Raw genomic sequence first — 21536 nt, 5'->3', positions numbered from 1 at the left:
AGAACTCACTCACTCACTCAACAAATACTTTACTGCACACCTACTGTGTACTAGGTGTGGGGAGTCCATGGTGAACAAAAGAGGCAACAATGTCTACACTCAGGAATCTTATCATCTGATAGGGAGAGACACACAACAGTCAAACTCAATATAAAATACAAAGTGTGTTAGCCTGTGGGAAAGTGCTATGTAGGAAAAAGGTTGGAAGTTCTTGCCTCCAAGCAAGAATTTAACATCCATATCCTTCTGCAAGGATATCCTTTCTGCAAGGCTGAGGCCCCTTGTTGGTTGAAGTGAACACACACTCAAGCTCACACCCACACACTCACAAGACCTCCAGCCTGGACAACTCCTCATTCCTGATAAATCTTTTTAAAAGCAAAATAAAAACTCAGCTCTGTAAGCAAGCCCCTCAAGACCTCTCCCCATTAGCAACCTACTCAGGAAGCTGATGGAGGGTTGAACACCAGCTGACTCTGCCTGGCACAGGTTATCTGCCATTTGCCAACATCACCTCTGATGGCCCCAGCCCACCCTGAACAAAATGATCTGCAGAGGGTCAAATCAAAGGCGCCCACTTCCTGTGTGTTCAGAACATCATTTTCCACCCAGGAATCTTGTTAACCCCCTGCTGAGTGGATGGGCAGGGAGATGAAAGGACACCCCAGTGCCCAACCAGTTGCAAGCAGTCAGCAAAGGCCGCTCCCCACTCTGCCCCAGGGAAGAAAGGTCTGGGAAGGAGGTGACATCTCGGTGACCCTTCCCATTTCCCATCTGAGGTTCAGTCTTGGAGGACTGTTTGGTGGCCTCCCTGAGACCTGGGAGTGGAAACTTCTACCCATGCCATGAACCGCAACCCCCAACCCCCAACACACACATACTCACTCTTCTCTTCTCCCAGGCTTGCTTCCCCTCTCACTTCCCCATCCACCCCTCCCAAGCCCACCTGCTAGCCTTCCCTCTCTCTCTAACACTGCCCTGGCTCACTGATGCTGTCACTCCCTGACACACACACGCCTCACATCCTTCTTCCATCCCTTATGTGTTTTTGTTACCTCTGCCCTCCAAACCCCACTTTCCTCCCGCTCCTACCATTCGTTAAATGCAAAGTATGCCCAGGCCACTTGATGCAAAGAACCAACTCACTGGAAAAGACCCTGATGCTGGGAAAGATTGAAGGTGGGAAAAGAAGGGGATGACAGAGCATGAGATGGTTGGATGGCATCACCGACGCGATGGACATGAGTTTGAGTAAATTCCGGGAGTTGGTGATGGACAGGGAGGCCTGGCGTGCTGCAGTCCATGGGGTCGCAAAGAGTCGGACACCACTGAGCGACTGAACTGAATGCCCAGGCCTGGGCCAGGAAAGATACAAGTATCACTTCACTCCTTATGACTGTCCTATGGGACGATGACTTTTATTTCCCCCATTTTAGAGAGAGCAAACCAAGTCTCAGGGGGTGAAGCAACATGCATGGGAGCTGCAGCTGGTAAGCGGGGAGTGGGGATGGAACCCTGAGTTCTTGGCATCCAGACCCACCAGCTTAATCTCTGCAGCCTTACTCTCACGCTGGCTCCCCTTTAGGAAGGATTTCTCCCGTTCTCTCATATAGTTCATTTCAGGCGTGTGCTCTCTTTCCCGGACTGTGTCTTTGACATAGACTTGCTCCCCCTTACCTCACCCTCAGCTGTACATTCTGGAACCTGCATGACCTATGTCACTAGAACACATTTCTGTGTAGCCGAAAGAGTGAGACACCCATGCTTACACACACACCTCCAGCCTCCAGAGACAATCTCCCATCTGCCTCTGAGAAGGTCCCCCCTTCTCCATCTTTAATGGAGACGCCCAGACGCGCCTCTCCCCAGCCAGCCCCCAGCCCACTCTCTCCCCTGTTCTCTTTCCTCCTCTCCCGGCTCTCTCATCTCCTGCACCGAGGATTCCAGCTCTGCCTGAGTGGGTGGCTCGGCGCGTCACAGATGACAAACCCCAAAGGCAGCCCTGCCCCGTCCCCTCCCCCAGCACCCCGCCCTGGGCAGCATGGCCCTCCCAGGATGGAGGGAAGCACAGGGCCTCACCCGATTCGCTCCTGTTCCATCTCTTCCATCTTCTCAGCGCGAGCGATCACCCTGTTGATGATTTCCTTCTCCTCATCTGTCAGCTCTTCCTGTTTCCTCTGTCTGTCTGGCTGACCGCTGGGGTGGACAGACCATCCTGTCTGGAGCCTGAAAGGTAATTTGGGAAGGAGTGAGGCTGGAGAGAAAGTAGGCCGTTGTGGTTAGGCTCTAGCCTCTGGAGTCTGGTAAACCTCAGTTCAAATCCCTTCAGGCAAAAGAATCCCAACCTCTCAGAGCCTCAGTTTGCTTATCTCTACAATGGGGCACATGGGGGCTTTGCAGGTGGCACGGTGGTAAAGAATCCACCTGCCAATTCAGGAGACGCAGGAGATAGGGGTTTAATTCCTGGGTCAGGAATATTCCTCTGGAGGAGGACATAGCAACCCACTCCAGCATTCTTGCCAGGAAAATCCCATGGACAGAGGATACCAGTGGGCTGCAGTCCACGGGGTTGCAAAGAGTAGGATGTGACTGAGCGACTAAGCATGCACACACACACACACACACACACACACATACACACACACACACAGTGGGAAACATACATCCTTCATAGGGTTCTGCTGAGTTTATTTTTCTTAAGTGCTTAGCATGTGGCAGACACTCTTGACTGACATTTGCAGGAAGTTCATGGAAACCTGGGCTTCCCATGTGGCTCATACAATAAAGAATCTGCCTGTAATGTGGGAGACCTGGTTTCTATCCCTGGGTTGGGAAGATCCCTTGGAGAAGGGAACGGCTACCCACTCCAGGATTCTGGCCTGAAGAATTCCATGGACAGAGAAGCCTGGCAGGCTACAGTCGATGGGGTTATAAAGAGTCAGACACAACTGAGCAACTTTCACTTTTCATGGAAATCTGGAGGATAATGGTGTTCTCAGGAAAAGAGTCCAAACAGTAGATTTCTACAACTGGAATGGAAAAGATTCTGGGAGAGTGGTCTGAAGCCCTGGATCCCAGGTTGACCCCAACCCTTACCTGGCACAAATATGTTTAGTGTGGGCCACAGAATTTTTTTTTTTCAAATTTAAACTAGTTGCCAACTAGTTTTATAAAAATCTCTCCATTTCACACAAACATCTAGATTTCCTGCCTCCAAAGCTCCTGTAGCATTTAAGTTACATCCTGTGGTCTTCTTGACTTTTTTGTTTCAATAAAAAAGCAAATACTGACGTGGACTTCCCAGGTGGTGCTAGTGGTAAAGAACCTGCCTGCCCATGCAGGAAATGTAGGAGATGTGGGTTTGTTTCCTGGGATGGGAAGATCTCCTGGAGGAGGGCATGGCAACCCACTCAATTATTCTTGCCTGGAGAATCCCATGGACAGAGGAGCCTGGCAGGCTACAGTCCATGGGGTGGCAAAGAGTCGGACACGACTGAAGCCACTTAGCAGCAGCAAATACTGACATAGCGCCTCCTGGAGGCTCACATTACTTCATTTAATCCTCACATTTCTACAAGGCAGGGATGGTTATTGTCTATTTTCTGGTGAGGAGACTCGGGTGTGGAGAAATTAGACAACTTGCCCAAGGTCGCACGGCTGGGAAGTGGCAGAGGTGGAATTCAGAACTGGGCAGCCTGCACACTTAACCTCCCCAATATGAGGTGAATTGAATGCCTATCCGTGTAGCCCCAGGGATGGTGCAGAGGATCAGAGCTGGGTAGAGAGCTAATGCTACGGTCTATGGCAAATTATCATTCTCTCCACTAATAATATCCTCCACCCCCGAGGCGCTGAGGGGCATCACCCAAGTGGAATGCAGAGCTCAACACCACTAGAAATTCTTGTCCCTGTTGGGGGGAAAAATCAGTAATTACGAATCTCCTGGAGCCAGCACCCCATTAGCTGCCAGCCCTTATTACTTCCACTGCTCTAATCACGTCAGCAGGCATGAAATTGCCTTTTGACACTTAAAGTTGAAAATTAAAAGCCCTTCCTCCCTCCCAGCCTCATCTCACATCCTCCCACCTTAGATGGTTTGTTCAGAAGAGCAGAGAAGGAAGAGTTTAAAAGCAACTGGAAGGAAGCAGACATCTTGCAAGAAAGAGGAGAGAGCGGCCGGGGGAAACCCGGATGGAAACATACCTTGCTTTGGATCAGGGGCCTCTGGGGATGGACAAATGCTAAACATACTCAACGGAAGAAAGATCAATATGGCAGTCAGTCTACCAGGTGGCTCCCCGGGATATCTGCCTCCTGGTATTCACTCTCCCTGTGTTTTTCACATTGAATCCCAGCTGGTGCTGTGACCAGCTAAATACAATGGGTGGGACCGTGGGTGACTTCCAAGGCTAGGTCATGAAAGACATTGCAACTTCTGCCTTGGTCTCTTGGGTCATTCGGTCAGGCGGAAGTCAAAAGCCATGTCATGAGGACACTCAAACATCCCTGTGGAGAGGAACTGAGCCCCTGCCCCCTCTCCGCGCCACCCAATAGCCAGCACAAACTTGCCAGTGACCCTCTAGCCCTTGTCAAATCTTCAGATGGCTGCAGCCCCAGCTGACATATGACTGCAGCTCTGCCAGGATCACCTGGTCAAGCCACTCTCAAATATCTACCCACAAAATCTGCAAGAGGTAATAAGCAAGCAGTAACTGCTGTTTAAGCCACTGTGCTTGATGTGATTTGTTCTGTAGCGTTGTTGTTCAGTTGCTAAGTCGTGTCTCTTTGTGACCCCATGAACTTCAGTATGCCAGGCTTCCCTGTCCTTCTCTATCTCCTTGAGTTTGCTCAAACCCATGTCCATTGAGTCAGTGATCCATCCAACCATCTCATCCTCTGTCGTCCCCTTCTCCTCTTGCCCTCAATCTTTCCCAGCATCAGGGTCTTTTCCAATGAGTCGACTCTTCACATCAGGTGGTCAAAGTACTGGAGCTTCAGCTTCAGTATCATTAGATAATTGGAAAAATCAACATAGCTGAGGATATAGACAGGGTGGAACAAAGCCCCATCTACAATGCCTATGTTCATTTTCGATTGTTGCATAACCAGTTATTACAAACTTAGGGGCTTTACACAACACACATTTATTATGTCACAGTTTCCACGTTGGGACTCCAGGCACGGCTTTGGGTCCTCTGCACAGCATCTTACAAGGCTGCAATCAGATGTCAGATGAGTCAGACTCCAGATGGCTCCAGATGGCTCAGATTTCATCTGGAGGCTTTCTAGGGGAAGAACAAGCTTCCAGGTAAATCTAATTCATTTCCCAGCAGCCATGTGACCTAGGACCCCAACTTCTTGTTGGCTGTTGGCAAGAGGTCACCTCCATGTCCTGGAGGCAGGCTGCAATTCCTAACCAAGCGGACTTCAACTTCATCCCATGGGCCACTTCCTTCATCAAGTATGCAAGGTGACTGCAGCTCCAGTCAAGTGCAACAGAGTCTTACATAACATGATGTGATCACAGGGCTGAGGTCCCATCCTGTTTGCAGTATTCCATAGGTTAGAAACACAACCCTGGTCCTGCCCATACTCAAGGCAAGGAGGTTCCACAAAGACATGAACACCAGGAGGGGAGGGCCATGGGGGATCACCCGAAAGCCTGTCTTACACAGCCTCCCCACAGGGGTCCTTCCAGCCTTGCCTGAATGCTCCCTGTGATGAAGACCTCACTCTCTCATAAGGAGTCTATGCCATTCTATTGGAAAGATCTTCCTCAAGGTATGCTAATATCCCTCAGCCTGATGTTTCTTCCCATCCATTGCAAAGCACACACTGGACTCCTGCATGAGGAAGACCACCCATCCTTCCCAAAGAGCCTTAGTTACAACCTCATCCAGCCACCTCCCTAGGTCCCTCTGGTTTTCCATGAAAATGGATGTCTCAACTACCCCTCTTCTTCCTCCTTCATCCCCACTTCTCTTTCTTCATTCTCTTCTGATTCCCCTCCACGTATTAAAAGTGAAGTGAAATTGTTAGTTGCTCAGTCGTGTCTGACTCTTTGTGACACCATGGACTGTAGCTCCTATGTCCATGGAATTCTCCAAGCAAGAATACTGCAGTAGGTTGCCATTCCCTTCTCCAGGGCATCTTCCTGACCCAGGGATCAAACCTGGGTCTTCTGCATTGCAGGCAGATTCTTTACTGTCTGAACCACCACGGAAGTCTCCATGTATCTTCTGCCTTTAAAAAGCAGCTCAGGGACCAAGACAGAACATACATGTGATGCTGGGCCATATACCCAGTAGAGACCCTTTCACAGACACATTCCTACAGTTCAGTCTGGTCACGGGTATGGTCAAACCTGAAGTCAATGCCTCTGACCCCACCACACATCTCGCTGGGATTAGCACGCACAGGAAATGCACGACTCCAGAAACACAAGCAGGAATAGGGGTCCCCAAGAGGCCCACCTAGGATAATTGCCTCCATCTGCAGATGAGCAAAAGGCCTGCTGGAGCTCCCAGCATCTCTCCAGACCTTACCCACTCCCCGTCTCTGCTCCAAAACACGCAGTTGACAAACAGCTCATCTAGTGTTTGAAAATGTCACCAATTGGTCCCAGTGGGGATTCGCAAGCCTCCTGTGGATTTTCATGTTTTAATTTCAAAAGCAAACAGAGGGAAACAAACTGGTTTTTCAAACCAAAGCCTTTGCTCTGAAGGGAGAGAATGGCCGTATCTGGGCCTCCTGTGGGCTGGGGAGCATTGTGAACATGGGGGCCTTGAGAATACTCTAGTGACAAGAAGGTGGCACCCTCACTAAGGATTTGGGCTCCATGTCCTTAAGATCAAAGTCCAGTGTTGGGATCTCATTAAAGACCAAAAGTGAAAGTGAAAGTCGCTCAGTTGTGTCCGACTCTTTGCAACTGCATGGACTGTAGCTTGCCAGGCTCCTCTGTCCATGGAATTCTCCAGGCCAGAATACTGGAGTGGGTAGCCATTCCTTTTTCCAGGGGATTGTCCCGACCCAGGGATCGAATCCAGGACTCCCACACTGCAGGCAGATTCTTTACCATCTGAGCCCGAAGGGAAGGCAAAAGTGGAGACCAAAGTGTTGCCTCCTTGGACAAGTTCCTCAGAGCATTGTATTCAATCCTGTAATGCCTAGAGGGCCTACTGCACACCAGCTTGAGCCCTCCTTGACCTAGTGGGGTTTAAGATCCAAATCCTGGGTCTGTTGCTTATTAGCAGTGTGCATTGGGGCCCCAGTCTGAATGTCTGTTTCAGATCTGTTAAGTGAGAGGGATTTCATGTCTGTTTCCTGCCAGGACTCTCAGAGGCTACTCCTTTTTTTTAAAAAAAAAATCATTTATTTCTTTGGCTATGCCAGGTCTTAGCTGCATCACCCAGGACCCTTGTTCCTCTATCTTCACTGCAGCATGTGGGATCTTTAGTTGCCAACTCTGTTGTGGCGTGTGAGATCTAGTTCCCCGACCAGGGATCAGACCTGGGCCCCCTGCATTGGGAGTGAGAAGTCTTACCCACCTAGTCCCTCAGAGGCTACCCCTGAACCTCAGTGGCTGCATGCGGAAACATCCCTGGCTTAGTGGCTCAGGCAAGTCAGGGCGAAGAGGCCTGACCCATCTCCACTCTTATTCACATACTTAGGACAAGGCTTCCTGGAGAATTATGAAGGGCACCTGCCTCTTATTCCCCCAAATAGTCTAAGCTGTTGTAGTTCCCTGAAGGGACCTCAAAGGGTTGCAGGTGAGTGGGCCGTGGAGGGACAGAGTGGACAGGGAACCAAGCCCTCCATCCTCACTTCAGCTCAGATGGCAATGCTGGGTTCCCACTAGCAAAGTAAGGATACCAGTTAAAAAGAGAGTGAACAAAAATAATTTTTAAGAATTTAATATTTAATAAAATCATGAGATCTAGTTTATCACATTGGGGACCTCAATACTTCATCCTTCTAAGGATCCATGCCCTTTGCCATGTGGATTTAAAACTGCTTTCACCCAAAGGGCAGAGTCTATTTCTCAACCCTTGAATCCCGCATGGAATTGTGGCTTGCTTTGGCCAATATAACACAGAGGAGAGATGGGCCATCCTGGGCCTAAGCCTGAAAAAGCCTTGTATGTTTCTATTTACTTTCATCACTGAAACAAAAAGCTCAGGACAGGATGAGAGGCACACAGAGCTGAGTCACTCTAGCCACAGCATCTTAGATCAGCCGACAGTTTGATGCACAAGAGAGCCCAGCCAAGATCAGCAGAGCCACCAGCCAGGCCCAGATTCCAGCATAATTGCCTTACGACATTGTGTTGGTTTCTGCCATATATCAACATGAATCAGCCATAGGTCTATGTGTGTCTCCTCTCTCTTAAATCTTCTTCCCACCTCCAACTCCATCCCACCCCTCTAGGTTGTCAAAGAGCATCAGATTTGTTACACAGCAAAAGATAACTGATACACTATCCACTGTGGCAACAACAACAACAATAACAAAGGGAAGCTTGCTATACTCGCTACATTTACTTTATAGTTTGGAATTATTTTAATTTACAGTTGCACCATGATACATTTAATGCTTTTAGCCACTAAAGATCTTTATCCAGCTCCACTCTTTATCTTATATATTTAGCTTCTGAATAAAATTGTATTCACAGAAAGAATTTTGCTGCTAATAAAAGTCTAAAGATCACTGCAGTTGACCTGCTCATTTTCCAGATGCCCAACCCTCAAAAGAGGGAAGGGAATTGCCAAGAGAGCTGTGTGGGGAGGACATGGTCAGAGGCTCAAGAAACCAGCATTCTGGGTGTGCTTCATCTGTGACCTGAATGTACCTGCTCAGGTGCATCTAGAGACTGTTGGAAGGAACCCTCCCCAAGAAACCAGCACCAGTGGCCTCTAATACAAAAGGAAACTAGTCTTGACTCCAGGTGGAAGCCCCTCACAGAAACACTGCAAAGCGCAGACTCCCAGCTTCTTCCTGCCGCCTACCTTGATTCTTCGTTTCATGCACACAATAGTCACGTAATAAATACCCACCAGATGTCTCTATTAATATATTATAACTCCCCAAAGGAGTGGGATGATGGAAATGCTGTCAGGGCATGAAGGCCCTGAAGCATTAAACAGCGGTGGTGTGCAGAAAATTAATCCTTTTTCTTTTCTTTCTTCTTATCCCCTCCCTTCCCCCAGGATGCCGACAGAAGCAGGTGTCAGCAGGAAGTCTCTTTACAGCTCAGAGAATGAGATTTCAATGAATCCTGAAGGGGAGGGTGTAGAAGGAGGGACATCCACAACACAGAACATTTTATACAAGTCCTGCTGGTATAAAGGCCCTTTTGGATGAGATTTACCCTTACCAGACTCAAGGGGGTGCCACAAGGATGCTGTGGTTCCCTAACTCCCTTCAGAAAGCTAAGGGGATCTCAGTTCCTGGCAATCTTTTAAACCAGACTGAGTTCCATTCAGCTTTCCTAAAATCCCATGCTCTCTCTCCTATTTAGACTTTGCGTATGCTGTTCCCTTACCTGGAACTCCGCTGTCTCTTCTCTGTCTTGTACCTCTTTACACAATCTCAGCTTACGCAATACTTCTTCCAGGAAACTTCCCCATCATTGTACTCCCACAGGACACTGTGATTCTGCTATTATAGCTCCTTGCACAATAAAGTGTATTTGTTGGTGACTGACTGTTTGTAAACCCTTTTGGGGTTTGGACCTAACAGAAGAAGATATTAAGAAGAGGAGGCAAGGATACACAGAAGAACTATACAAAAAAGACCTTAATAACCCAGATAACCATGATGGTGTGATCACTCACCTAGAGCCAGACATCCTGGAATGTGAAGTCAAGGGCGCCTTAGGAAGCATCATTATGAACAAAGCTAGTGGAGGTGATGGAATTCCAGCTGAGCTATTTCAAATCCTAAAAGATGATCCTGTGAAAGTGCTGCATTCAATATGCCAGCAAATTTGGAAAATTCAGCAGTGGCCATGGACTGGAAAAGGTCAGTTTTCATTCCAATCCCAAAGAAAGGCAACGCCAAAGTTTGTCCAAACTTTTGCACAATTGCACTCATCTCACACGCTAGCAAAGGAATGCTCAAAATTCTCCAAGTTAGGCTTCAACAGTATGTAAACTGGGAACTTCCAGATGTTCAAGCTGGATTTAGAAAAGGCAGAGGAACCAGAGATCAGATTGCCAACCTCTGCTAGATCACAGAAAAAGCAAGAGAATTCCAGAAAAAACATCTACTTCTGTTTCACTGACTGCACTAAAGTCTTTGACTGTGTGGATCACAACAAACTGTGGACAATTCTTCAAGAGATGGGAATACCAGACCACCTGACCTGCCTCCTGAGAAATCTGTATGTAGATCAAGAAGCAGTTGGAAACGGACATGGAACAATGGACTGGTTCAAAATGGGGAAAGGAGTATGTCAAGGCTGTATACTGTCACCCTGCTTATTTTAACTTATATGAAGAGTACATCATGCAAAATGTCGGGCTGGATGAAGCACAGGCTGGAACCAAAATTGCAGGGAGAAATATCAATAACCTCAGATATGTAGATGACTCTACCCTTACGGCAGAAAGCGAAGAGGAACTAAAGAGCCTCTTCATGAAGGCGAAAGAGCAGAGTGAAAAAGCTGACTTAAAACTCAACATTCAAAAACTATGGCAAATAGATGGGGAAACAATGGAAACACTGACAGACCTTATTTTCTTGGGCTCCAAAATCACTGAAAATGGTGACTGTAGCCATGAAACTAAAAGACATTTGCTCCCTGGAAGAAAAGCTACGATAAACCTAAACAACATATTAAAAATCAGAGACATTACTCTGCCGACAAAGGTCCATATAGTCAAAGCTATGGTTTTTCCAGTAGTCATGTATGGATGTGAGAGTCGGACCATAAAGCAAGCTGGGTGCTGAAGGAACTGATCCTTTTGAATTGTGGTGTTGGAGAAGACTCTTGAGAGTCCCTTGGACTGCAAGGAGATCAAATCAGTCAATCCTAAAGGAAATCAATCCTGAAAATATCCATTGGAAGGACTGATGCTGAAGCTGAAGCTCCAATACTTTGGCCACATGATGCGAAGAAATGACTCATTTGAAAATACCCCGATGCCGGGAAGGATTGAAGGCAGGAGGAGATGGAGACGACAGAGGATGAGATGGTTGGATGGCATCACTGACTCAATGGACATGGGTTTTGGTGGACTCCGGGAGTTGATGATGGACAGGGAGGCCTGGCGTGCTGTGGTTCATGGGGTTGCAAAGAGTCAGACACGACTGAGCAACTGAACTGAACTGAGCTGAACTGAACCATTCCCATGCATCTCATTTGACTGCACCACCTCCCAGTGAGGGTGGAAGGGCAGGGTTAATAGCTAGGAGCTTTGTGCATGCTCAGTCGCTAAGTCACGTCTGACTCTTTGCAACCCCATGGTCTGTGCCCTCCAGGCTCTGTCCATGGGATTTTCCAGGCAAGAATACTGGAGTGGTAGCCATTTCTTCCTGCAGAGTCTTCCCAGCCCAGGGATTGAGCCTGTGTCTCCTGCTGCATTGGCAAGTGGATTCTTTACCATTGAGCCACCTGGGTTAACATACCCACGTTATAAAGGAGATGGCCAGAGTTCAAGGAAGTGACACTGAGTCCCAGAGCAGAACTTAGACCTGGGTGTTCTGAGGCCAGGCGCAGTGCTCTGCTTGTGGATCTGTGACAACTCCCCTACAGTGGGGAGAGTAAAAATGACCTTCCATAGTCTCCCAATGTGTACACACAACCAAAACCCCATCTGCTTTGCAGCCTAACTGTTCATTTATTGGACCCAGCATCCAATCTGTCATGCATATTTAGGAAATGAATCTAATTTAAAACAAAAGCTATGAGCAAAGATGGGACCTCGGAGTCAAAGGCATTTCATTGGGAAATCAGGCCGACCTCCCATGAGGTGACAGAGACCATGTGTTTAGCATATAACTTCCCACAAGCTCTGTTCTCTTCTTCATCATCTTTGATTAATGACAGCAGTCATTTGAGTTAATATTTTCTTTATCTAAGAACAGTGTTCCCAGGCAAAATGCAAAAGAAACAGAAGGTGGTTAATAAACTTGCTGAATCCCACAAGCTGCTAACAAAAATTAAATTGAGGGCTCCCCTAAGGAATGTTTTCCATCCTTTTATCAAGAATTTTTTTCTTGAAATTTCACATTTTTTTCTCGAAGGGTGTGCTTTTTTTTTTAACAACTTGGATTTTTTTTTAAATTAGATATATAAAACATGTTAGTTCCTTTTTGAACCCACTCTCCATAGGGACAAGCCACTTTCATCAGAAAAGAGATAAAATTCAGTCTGTAGAAAAATAAAAGAATCATAAAATACTCACTGTTCTTTATCACTGAAGGTAGGCAAAGAAAAGAGAGAAAGAAAAAAAATAAATAAAGTTAGGGAGAAAAAACATCTTGTAACAGTATCAGCACTGGATGCAACAATCACACAGTTCAGTTTAAATTACAATGACCTACTTCCATTTTTTATCAGTCATTATTATCTTATTTTAGCACATCTAAAACATGGTTGCTATAGGGTTGTATATTCACAGCTTTGATGACCATGACCCATCAGTTCAGTTTATTAATTAACCCGTCTAATCATTTATGTATTTGAATGACATTTTGTTGGCACTAAAGAGGAATCATTTAATGATAACAAGGCCATCACCATTCTTGTTTTCTGTTGTTTCAAACACTGAGGATTAAGGAGAACATTGTTATTGTTTAGTAGCTAAGTTGCGTCTGACTCTTTGTGACCCCATGGACTGGAGCCCGCCAGGCTTCTCTGTCCATGGGACTTCCCGGCAAGAATACTAGAGTGGGATGCCATTCTGTTCTCCAGGGGATCTTCCCAACTCAGGGATCGAACCTGCATCTCCTGCATTGGCAGGTGGATTCTTTACCACTGATCCACCAGGGAAGTTCTAAGGAGCACGTTAAGAAAGGGCAAAGAGCCCTGAACAGTGGTTGGATCATCCAAAAGCAGAACTCACAGTGCCCCATTTTGAGGAAGCAAGTCCTTGCATTCTAAAAAGAAGACCAGCGTCTCCATTTACTCGTCGTGCTACCACGGACAGGTCACATCTTCCCTTTGTGCCTCGGTTTCCACCTCTGGTCTCTGCCACTCTCAGGCTTGCAGACTTGAAGGCCACAGCAAATAATCAACTATCAGAGACAGCATTTCTCCCCATGTATCCCCAACACAGAGAACTGAATCCCTGCTCCACCCGGGCAAGAAAGAAATACATTCTCTCCTTTCAAACACAATCACAACTGTCTTCCAAACACCATCATTGGATTCAAGGAGACTGAGAGAGGAAGGCATTTGAAAATCACAAAGGCAGTAAGTGTATCTGGCTAGCCAGCAGTTAATTAAGACTAGATTTCTTAATTTACTGGAGAAAGACATTAGAGAATCATCTACATTAGCACATCATCACTGCTGCAGACTAGATAGCATGTGTGATGACTATAATTCACCCATTAACATTTATTGGAAAATAATTTTAATATCTGAAGAAAATGCAGTAGCAATCAAGCCAGCCAGATGCATTAGGAATGCCAAGATGTTTCACAGAAGCCCGGGAGCACTTGAAGGAAATAGCATCCAGACTGCTTAAATAATTCTAATTTAATTGTAAGGCAAATTGTTTGGCTTCATATTGACTAAAGTAAACTGTGATGGATGGGGTTTTAATTAACTGACATTTCTTATATAAAATAAATATTTTACCCCATCCACCTTCAGGCAACTGTTTACCTTACAGAGAGACAGTTTTTGGCTGACAAGATATTCTTTGCCAAATGAGTTTGGTATCAAGAGAACGTTCATGTGAAGGGCTTGGAAGCTAGAAGTTTCCTTTCAAATCGGAAACCAACAGAGTTCAATAATGTCTTCAAAACTGTTCAACTCGTACAACTAGAGGAGATTTTAGGTGGAAATAGTAAACAGACAGGGACTTTTGCTTCAGAGAATACGAGTGGACTAAATATTCTGAAAGACCCTCATCAATATATAATTAGGACCTTGATAATTAAGGGCAAATCTTATTAACACAGTTCTAGGATTGCTAGAAAGTAAAGGAATTCTCTAAAACCCCTTTACCTTTGAAACAAACAGACAAAATAGAGTTCATCAAAATAAAAAACCTTCCTCTTCAAAAGACTCTGTTATGAAAAAGAAAATGCGAGTCATAGACTGAGAAAAATATGTGCAAAATGTGTCTCCAACAAACGACTTTTATCTACAGCACATTAAAAAAACATGTTAAAACTTAGTAACAAGAAGATAAATGACCTGATTTTTAAGTGGACAAAGTGTTTAAACAGACACTTTAAAGAAGAGGTTATATGAATGTCAAACTTACATAAAAAGATGTTCAATATCATTATTCATTAAGGGGAGTGCAAGTTAAAATCACAAAACAAATACCACTATGCACACACAGAATGGTTAAAATGGAAAAGACAAATTGTATCAAGTGTTGGTGAGAAAGGAGACAGAACTCTCATACACTTCTGGTGGAAATTTAAAGTGGTACAATTTGGAAAACAGTTTGCAAGTTTTTTTAGAAGTTAAACATTTACCTACTAAGCCACCGAGACATTTTCCTCCTAGGTATTTCCTTAAGAGAAATACAAGTATATGTCTATACAAATTTTACTTGTACTAGCCAAAAAAAAAACTAGAAACAACCCAAATGTCCATCAACAGAAGAATGGATAAACAAACTGTAGTACATCCACACAATGAAATGTTACTTTTTTAGCAATAAAAGGAATAAACTATTGATATGAAAAACAATATGAATGGATCATGATTTAATTATGCCAAGTGAAAGAAGACATCTTCCCTCAAAGAGATGATTCCATTTACATAATTACTTAGGGATGGGTGGTGACAGGGAGGAGCAAAGGGGAATGAGAACGCATATAAGTGTAAAAATGATCAAGTTGTACATTAGATGTGTACTGTTGGAGGTACATTAGTTATACGTTTAAAAGGCAATTTTTTAAAAAAGAGAAAACCCAGCAAACTAAATCCAGAACTGGGAGCTCTGAGCAGGAAACCAATGTAAACACCAACATTGTGGTCCAGAGACTGACTCTGAGCTCCTAACTAGATGAAGAAGCTGAATCTGGGACCCCCTAAGGGAGCTCAGATCACATCCTTGGTGAGTAGCACACACTTCCTGGCAGAAGCAAATGCAAATCTCTCTGAAGAAAATATTCTCATGGTAGATCCCTAGGATTCTCACAGGTAGAGCTCACAATAAAACATTACCAAGCAATCATGATAAAGAAGCTGTGGTACATACAGACAATGGAATACTACTTGGCCATAAAAAAAAGAACACATTAGAGTCAGTTCTAATGAGGTGGATGAACCTAGAGCCTACCATACAGAGTGAAGTAAGTCAGAAAGAGAAAAAGAAATATCATATATTAACATATATATATGGAATCTAGAAAGATGGTACTGATGAACCTGTTTGCAGAGCAGCAGTGGAGATGTAGACATAGAGAAGAGACTAATGGGCAAGGGTGGTAGGGAGGGTAAGATAATGGAGAGAGGAGCACGGACGCATATACACTAGCATAGTAAAATAGAGAGCCAAGGGGAATTTGCTGTATGACCCAGGGAACTCAAACTGGGGCTCTGTAACAATCTAGAAGGGTGGGAAAGGGTTGGAGGTGGGAGGGAAGTTCAAGACGGAGGGGACATATGTACACCTATGGCGAATCCATACTGATGTATGGCAGAAATCAAACCAGTATTGTAAAGCAATTATCCTTCCATTAAAAACAAATAAATTTTAAAAATTACCAAGCGTTCAAAAAATAAGACCTTTGAGTGAAAATCTTCAGTGATGATAAACAACAGACGTAGATTGTCAAGGTCTTTAGGCGGTAGTATGCTGGTGAATGTTTAACAGTTGCACTTCTAGAGAAAAACCCCACTGAGGCTGATTTCGAGTACCCATACGGTATCACTAAATGCAAAGCTGGGAGGAAACATGCAGTACCATACTAATAGACGGTGTTTCACTATACACGTATCACAGACAAGTAACACAGAGAATAGCAAAATGTCGTAAAGTAAGTAAGAAATGATTAATGCTGAGTATTCACCACCCTTGTCTAATATAATTTGATTATAAAACTATACAACTTAATCTTTAGTAACAGTCACATTTAACAACCGACTTGCAAAATTCCTGCAAATTTAACAACACCTCTAAGGACCAGCATGGTACAGAGCCAATACACCACCGATTCAGGTATAATAATTACTTAATACAGAATGTGAAGTTATTTTCATGTGAATTTCCCGATTTTTAAATGATCAGGCCAAAACTAAAAAATACATTTCTGCAAGTCACAGTCAGCTGGTGGCCTGTCAGTTTGCAACCTCTGATTGAGTCCAACTTCCTTATTTAATTGATGATAAACTGAGGCCCAAAGAAGGGAAAGAGACTCACCTAGTAAATTAGTTCAGATTTAGGACCAGAATCAAGTCTGATTCTAACCAATAGGTTAGTGCTCTTTCCATTTCACCGGACCACCTCTCATTTAGGGCATGGAGCTCAGAGTTTCATCTTGTTACTCCAACTTTGCAAAGTAGTAAAATCAGTGGAGGAGTTTCCACAACAGAACTCCCACCAGCTTCTTTTTTCCCTCACCCCATGGATGGAAGTTCTCTTTTTATCTCTACTACTCTCCTCCTTCAAGTGTAGATCAGAACCTCATTGCCCCTAAGCAGATGACTTCCAGGAATACCCAGTGACTTACTTTGTTTGCAGGGGTCGGTCACTGGGACACATCCAACGGCTTGAGCTGCTGCTGAACACGGTGTCAGTCATGGCCGAAGCCCAGCACTCTGGAAAACATCGGTCCAGAAAGGTCATCATGCAAGCAGTCATTCAGTCACTCCTTATTTCTCAGGTCCCTTGTCTATGTCTGAGTGGTACGGGGAAGAAACAGAGCTTCATCCAGCTTCTCCGCTTTCCAGATGGGACCTTCAGGACCAAGAGGGGAACTGTCACAGCCCCCTTTTGGCAGAAATGGATCAGAATGAAGAACTCTTTCCCTTTAATCTGTGTTCCTCCCATTCATTTTTGATACAAGAGGAAGGGTGTGTATGTGCATGCTAAGTCGCTTTAGTTGTGTCCAACTCTCTGCCCCCGCCATGGACTGTAGCCTGCCAGGCTCCTCTGTCCGTGGGGATTCTCCAGGCAAGGATACTGGAATATTGCCAAGAATACTGGAGGGTTGCCATGCCCTCCTCCAGGGGATCTTCCCCACCCAGGGATCAAATCTGCATCTCTTTTGCCTCCTGCAGGTGGGCTGTTTAACACTAGAGCCACCTGGGCAGAGCTCCTAACTCCAATCCAGGATATTTCTACTAGAGGATGTCATCTGGCTCATGTGCTAGTCAATTTGGCCTTGGGTAGCTAAAAAAAAAAAAAGAAGGCAAAACCCGTCTCTCAGAGTTTTGAGGTCTCAAAACTCCCTGGCTTGCTTTCTTTTTAAAACTCTACACCCAAGCCATCAGAAAGTCATGGCTTAATTGTCATAAATAGAGCCAGAATCTTCCCAATATTCTCTACCCAATTTGCTCCTGTGCTGACCCAAATCTCTGCTGCCCAGCCTGCCTTACTACAGGAGCCGCTTCAATGTCTCCCTGCTTCTGCTCTTGGCCACCCCAGACTATGCTCCACACAGTGACCAGGGAGATGGTCACAGACATAAACCACAGCTTGTGAAAACAGCATCACACAGTTGGAATCTCCCGCTAAAATGTAAGCTTCTTGCAGAACTCCTCCTGTTTTGTTCTCTGTTTAATCTCCAACACCCAGCATAGCTCCTGGCACGGAGAAGGCATTTAGTAAATAATTATTGAATGTGTGAATGAGTCTTCATCAATGCTAAGCAAGTCCAGCTGAACTTAGGTGAACTTGTGTTCTTTCTGGACCTCCACTCCTCCCTGCTCCCCCAGGTATAGCCAAAGAGTAAGGGGAAAGAGACCATGGAGATCACATTTAATTTATTGTTTTAGAAAGTTCTGGAAGGTAGGTCACGGGGTGTAGCGGGTCCTGACTTCGCTGAAATTCTTGTTACATCACAGTCCTTTTCGCTAGGAAGCTGAATAGATGAGCAGTTGGGAGGGGAACAGGGAGAGAACTATCTTTCCTATTCTGCAACCAGTGCAATTATTAAATATTCACATGGGTGGGGTCGGGGTGGAGGGCTCTGATGATTGGATACAGGAGAGGAAAGACCCCTTACAGAAAAGCCATTTCATCTGTTCCCAGGTGGTTAACATAATCTTCCTAGAATAATATGACCGTTTCATTGTTTCCACTCTGAAAATAGAAAAAGGAGCAATGACTCCTGTTGCAAAGGAAATATGCTGAAAAGAACATTAACTTCTCATTACTGCCTGTGCCAAGAGCTGAATGAGGCTGCCCGGGCTCCTGGGGGTCCCCTGGTCCCTGCTGGGGACCCCAGTCCTCAGTCCTCAGTAATGAGCTTCCTCGGCTGCCCTTGACTGGAACAGCCAAGCGTTCATTTGAATGCATCGCCTCCTGAAGCAAGATGCAACAGTGCCCTTGGTGGATCCCAGGAGGCAGGGATGAGGGGATGGGACGGGTGATACCCAGTCCCCGCCCAGGAACTCTGATCTCCAAATTCTGATGCTCGGAACAGACACCTGCCCACCCAGACCCCTGTCTGAAGATCACATGCTCTGTTAGAGCCAAAGCCCTGGCTTAAATCTGGTGAGGCGGCGGCAAGTTCAGAAGGCAGAAAATAATTAGTGCTCTCAGCTCTCTGCTAGGCACCACAGCAAAGGGTCCACCACAGCCCTGTTGGGAGCACCAAGGAATGAAAGAAACAACAGCAACAATCACTAGTTCAAATATCAAGGCTTTGATACCTGCTAACCGCCTTTCAGGTTTTAACTCATTTAATTCTCAAAAAGTCCGCATAGTCAAAGCTATGTTTTTCCAGTAGTCATGTATGGATGTGAGAGATGGACCACAAAGAGGGCTGAGTGCCAAAAAATTGATGCTTTCGAATTGTGGTGCTGGAGAAGACTCTTTAGAGTCCCTTGGACAGCAAGGAGATCAAACCAGTCAATCTTAAAGGAAATCAACCCTAAATATTCACTGGAAGGACTGATGCCGAAGCTCCAATACTTTGGCCACCTTATGTAAAGTGCCAACTCATTGGAAAAGACCCTGATGCTGGGAAAGATTGAAGGTAGGAGGAGAAGGAGGCAGAAGAGGATGAGATGGATGGATGGCATCATGACTCAATGGACATGAGTTTGGGCAAATTCTGGGAAATACCGAAGGAAAGGGAAGCCTGCTGTGCTGCAGTTCATGGGGCTGCGAAGAGTTGGACATGACATAGTGACTGAACAACAACAATCCTCAAAATAGATTTAGGAGGTAAATGTCCTTATCCCATTTCACAGATGAGTAACTGAGTCACAGAGAGTTTAAGTGGACTTCCCAAGGACTTTCTTGAAGCCCTTCAAGGAAGCAATCTAAATGCCTAATAACAAGCGCTGGCTAGCAGGATGCTGGGGCATCTGTGTGGTGGAGGGCTTCACAGCTGCCAAGAATAATGAGAATTTATGATGGGTATGGATAGGTCAACAAGATTACTTGTCTAGTGGCAAGGCCAAGACAGAGAACACTGTTTGAGAACAACACTATTGTGTAGACACGGCAAGTAGGATAATGTGCATGTTTAGGTTGTATAGGCATAAAGCATCTCTGAAAAGAACACACAAGAAATGGACAATACCGTTGGCCTCTATGGAGGGAGCCTGGGAGGCTGGGCCTGAGATGGGAAGAATTGTCACATGATACCCCTTTGTATTTGCAACCATGAGGACACTTTAGCTATTCAAAAATAAGTGTATTTTTTAAAAGATAATTTTAAAATAATAAATTACTTCAATTTATTGGCTGTCCAATGCATATAAGATTTAAGACTCTCTCTATGACCTCAAAGAACTGTCATGACCTTCTACCTGCTACTGTTCCTAGATCTTGGACCATGCTCCAGTCATGCTGGCTTTTCCAGCTGCCAAGTGTTTGCCTTTGCTGTGTCTCTGCCTGGATAGCTTCTTCCTCTTCCTCTTGCATAGCTGGTTTCTACTAATGCTCTGCTGGTCTCTGTTCAAATGTCACCTCCTCCAAGAAGCCTTCACAGACTGCACCCTCTAAGTCACCTCCTCTCACTGCTTACTTAATTCTCACTGTTTGTTTCCTCTATGATATTTATCAAGATACGTAATTATTATTATTTTTTAACTTATTCACTGTTTGTGAATATCCCCACCTATTCCATAAGATCCGTGAGAACAAGGCCTAGATCTGTATTTGTTCAGCAGTGACTCCAGTGCATGTGGAACCAAATTCACAAAGCTTTGGACCCATGTCTGGAAGGACCCTGAACTTAGAATGACCCTGTACTTAGATGAGCCCACACTTGGCTTAATGCTTTGCTGTCATCATCTCAAAATGTTTTATAGTATTTGAATAAGGGGCCTTATGTTTTCACTCTGCAGGAGTGTGGTTTACAGTAGATGTTCAATGAATCTCCACACAAGTCCTAGAGCTCAGTAAGTGTAGCAGGTACTCAGTAAATCTGCGTATAAGTGACAGAGCCAGGCCTTGTTCCAGATCTGCCCACCTCCACAGCTTGGTACTAATCTTTCAATCACCTGCATTTTAAAATGACTCAAAGACCCAGTGCCAAGCCCAGAAAAGATTCCAGAATCCTGCCTTTCTCCCCCTGCATTTTGTTCTACCTACTTCTCCCCTGGCTCCCATCAGCACTGTTTGTTAAGGAACTGTGCCTCCGTTCCCCAGAATCTCCAAGGTCTTCTGCTGGGTTTAGTTGAACAGAAACAACAACAACAACAAACAACAACAACCCTGAACGTCCATCAAGCTTCAGAGTCACAGCAGGTGTCTAAGCATGACGCGGCAGGGCTGGGCTGGGCTGGTGGTGGCCCTGCACGTGGCACTTCAGGGCACTGCAGGGACCCAGCATGGGCTGCAGCTGTCTGCGTGGAGTTCAATGCCACAGTCAGTCTCCCAGCCCCGAGCTGGAATTAAACCAGATGCTTCGCAGCAGAACCTGCAGCCACCAGCTTGGATGGCATCAAATCGATTCCATCTCTGTGTCTCTTTTCCTGCGCTGTTCCTCTCCCCCTGAGTCCAGCCTATCTCTACTCAATTAGGAATCTGGGGGTGGCGGGGAATCACTCAGACTGCCTGATGGGATGGGATATGCAACTTACACCAAGGGCTCCAAACAGGAGTGAAGTGGGGCTGGGGGGACTTCACAACAGCATCCAGGCTGAAAGTATGTTTTGTTTGGCCCGTGCAATAGTTTTTAAAAGTAAGAGTAACCCAGTATTTTAAAGGCACAGGATTTAA

The 21536-nt window shown here is 45.4% G+C and overlaps 1 protein-coding gene across 6 annotated transcripts in view; it reads right to left on the bottom strand.

The window, feature by feature from the left end:
• RPH3A (rabphilin 3A) overlaps nt 1-21536 on the bottom strand; it is a 275247-nt gene that overhangs the window by 47014 nt on the left and 206697 nt on the right. For 5 of the 6 annotated variants that reach the window (XM_013970800.2, XM_018061158.1, XM_013970802.2 and 2 more), the window contains 3 exons: nt 16867-16954; nt 12408-12419; nt 2080-2226 (listed from right to left, as the gene is read on the bottom strand). In XM_013970800.2, the coding sequence (XP_013826254.2) occupies nt 2080-2226; nt 12408-12419; nt 16867-16937 (230 nt within the window). In that variant the 5' untranslated portion in view covers nt 16938-16954. The remainder of the gene's footprint in view (nt 1-2079; nt 2227-12407; nt 12420-16866; nt 16955-21536) is intronic. The other variant, XM_013970803.2, reaches the window with a different exon arrangement.

The sequence above is a fragment of the Capra hircus genome, chromosome 17 (genome assembly GCF_001704415.2).
Source record: "Capra hircus breed San Clemente chromosome 17, ASM170441v1, whole genome shotgun sequence".
Classification (NCBI taxonomy): Eukaryota; Metazoa; Chordata; class Mammalia; order Artiodactyla; family Bovidae; genus Capra; species Capra hircus.
This window is presented reverse-complemented; position numbering and strand designations above follow the sequence as displayed.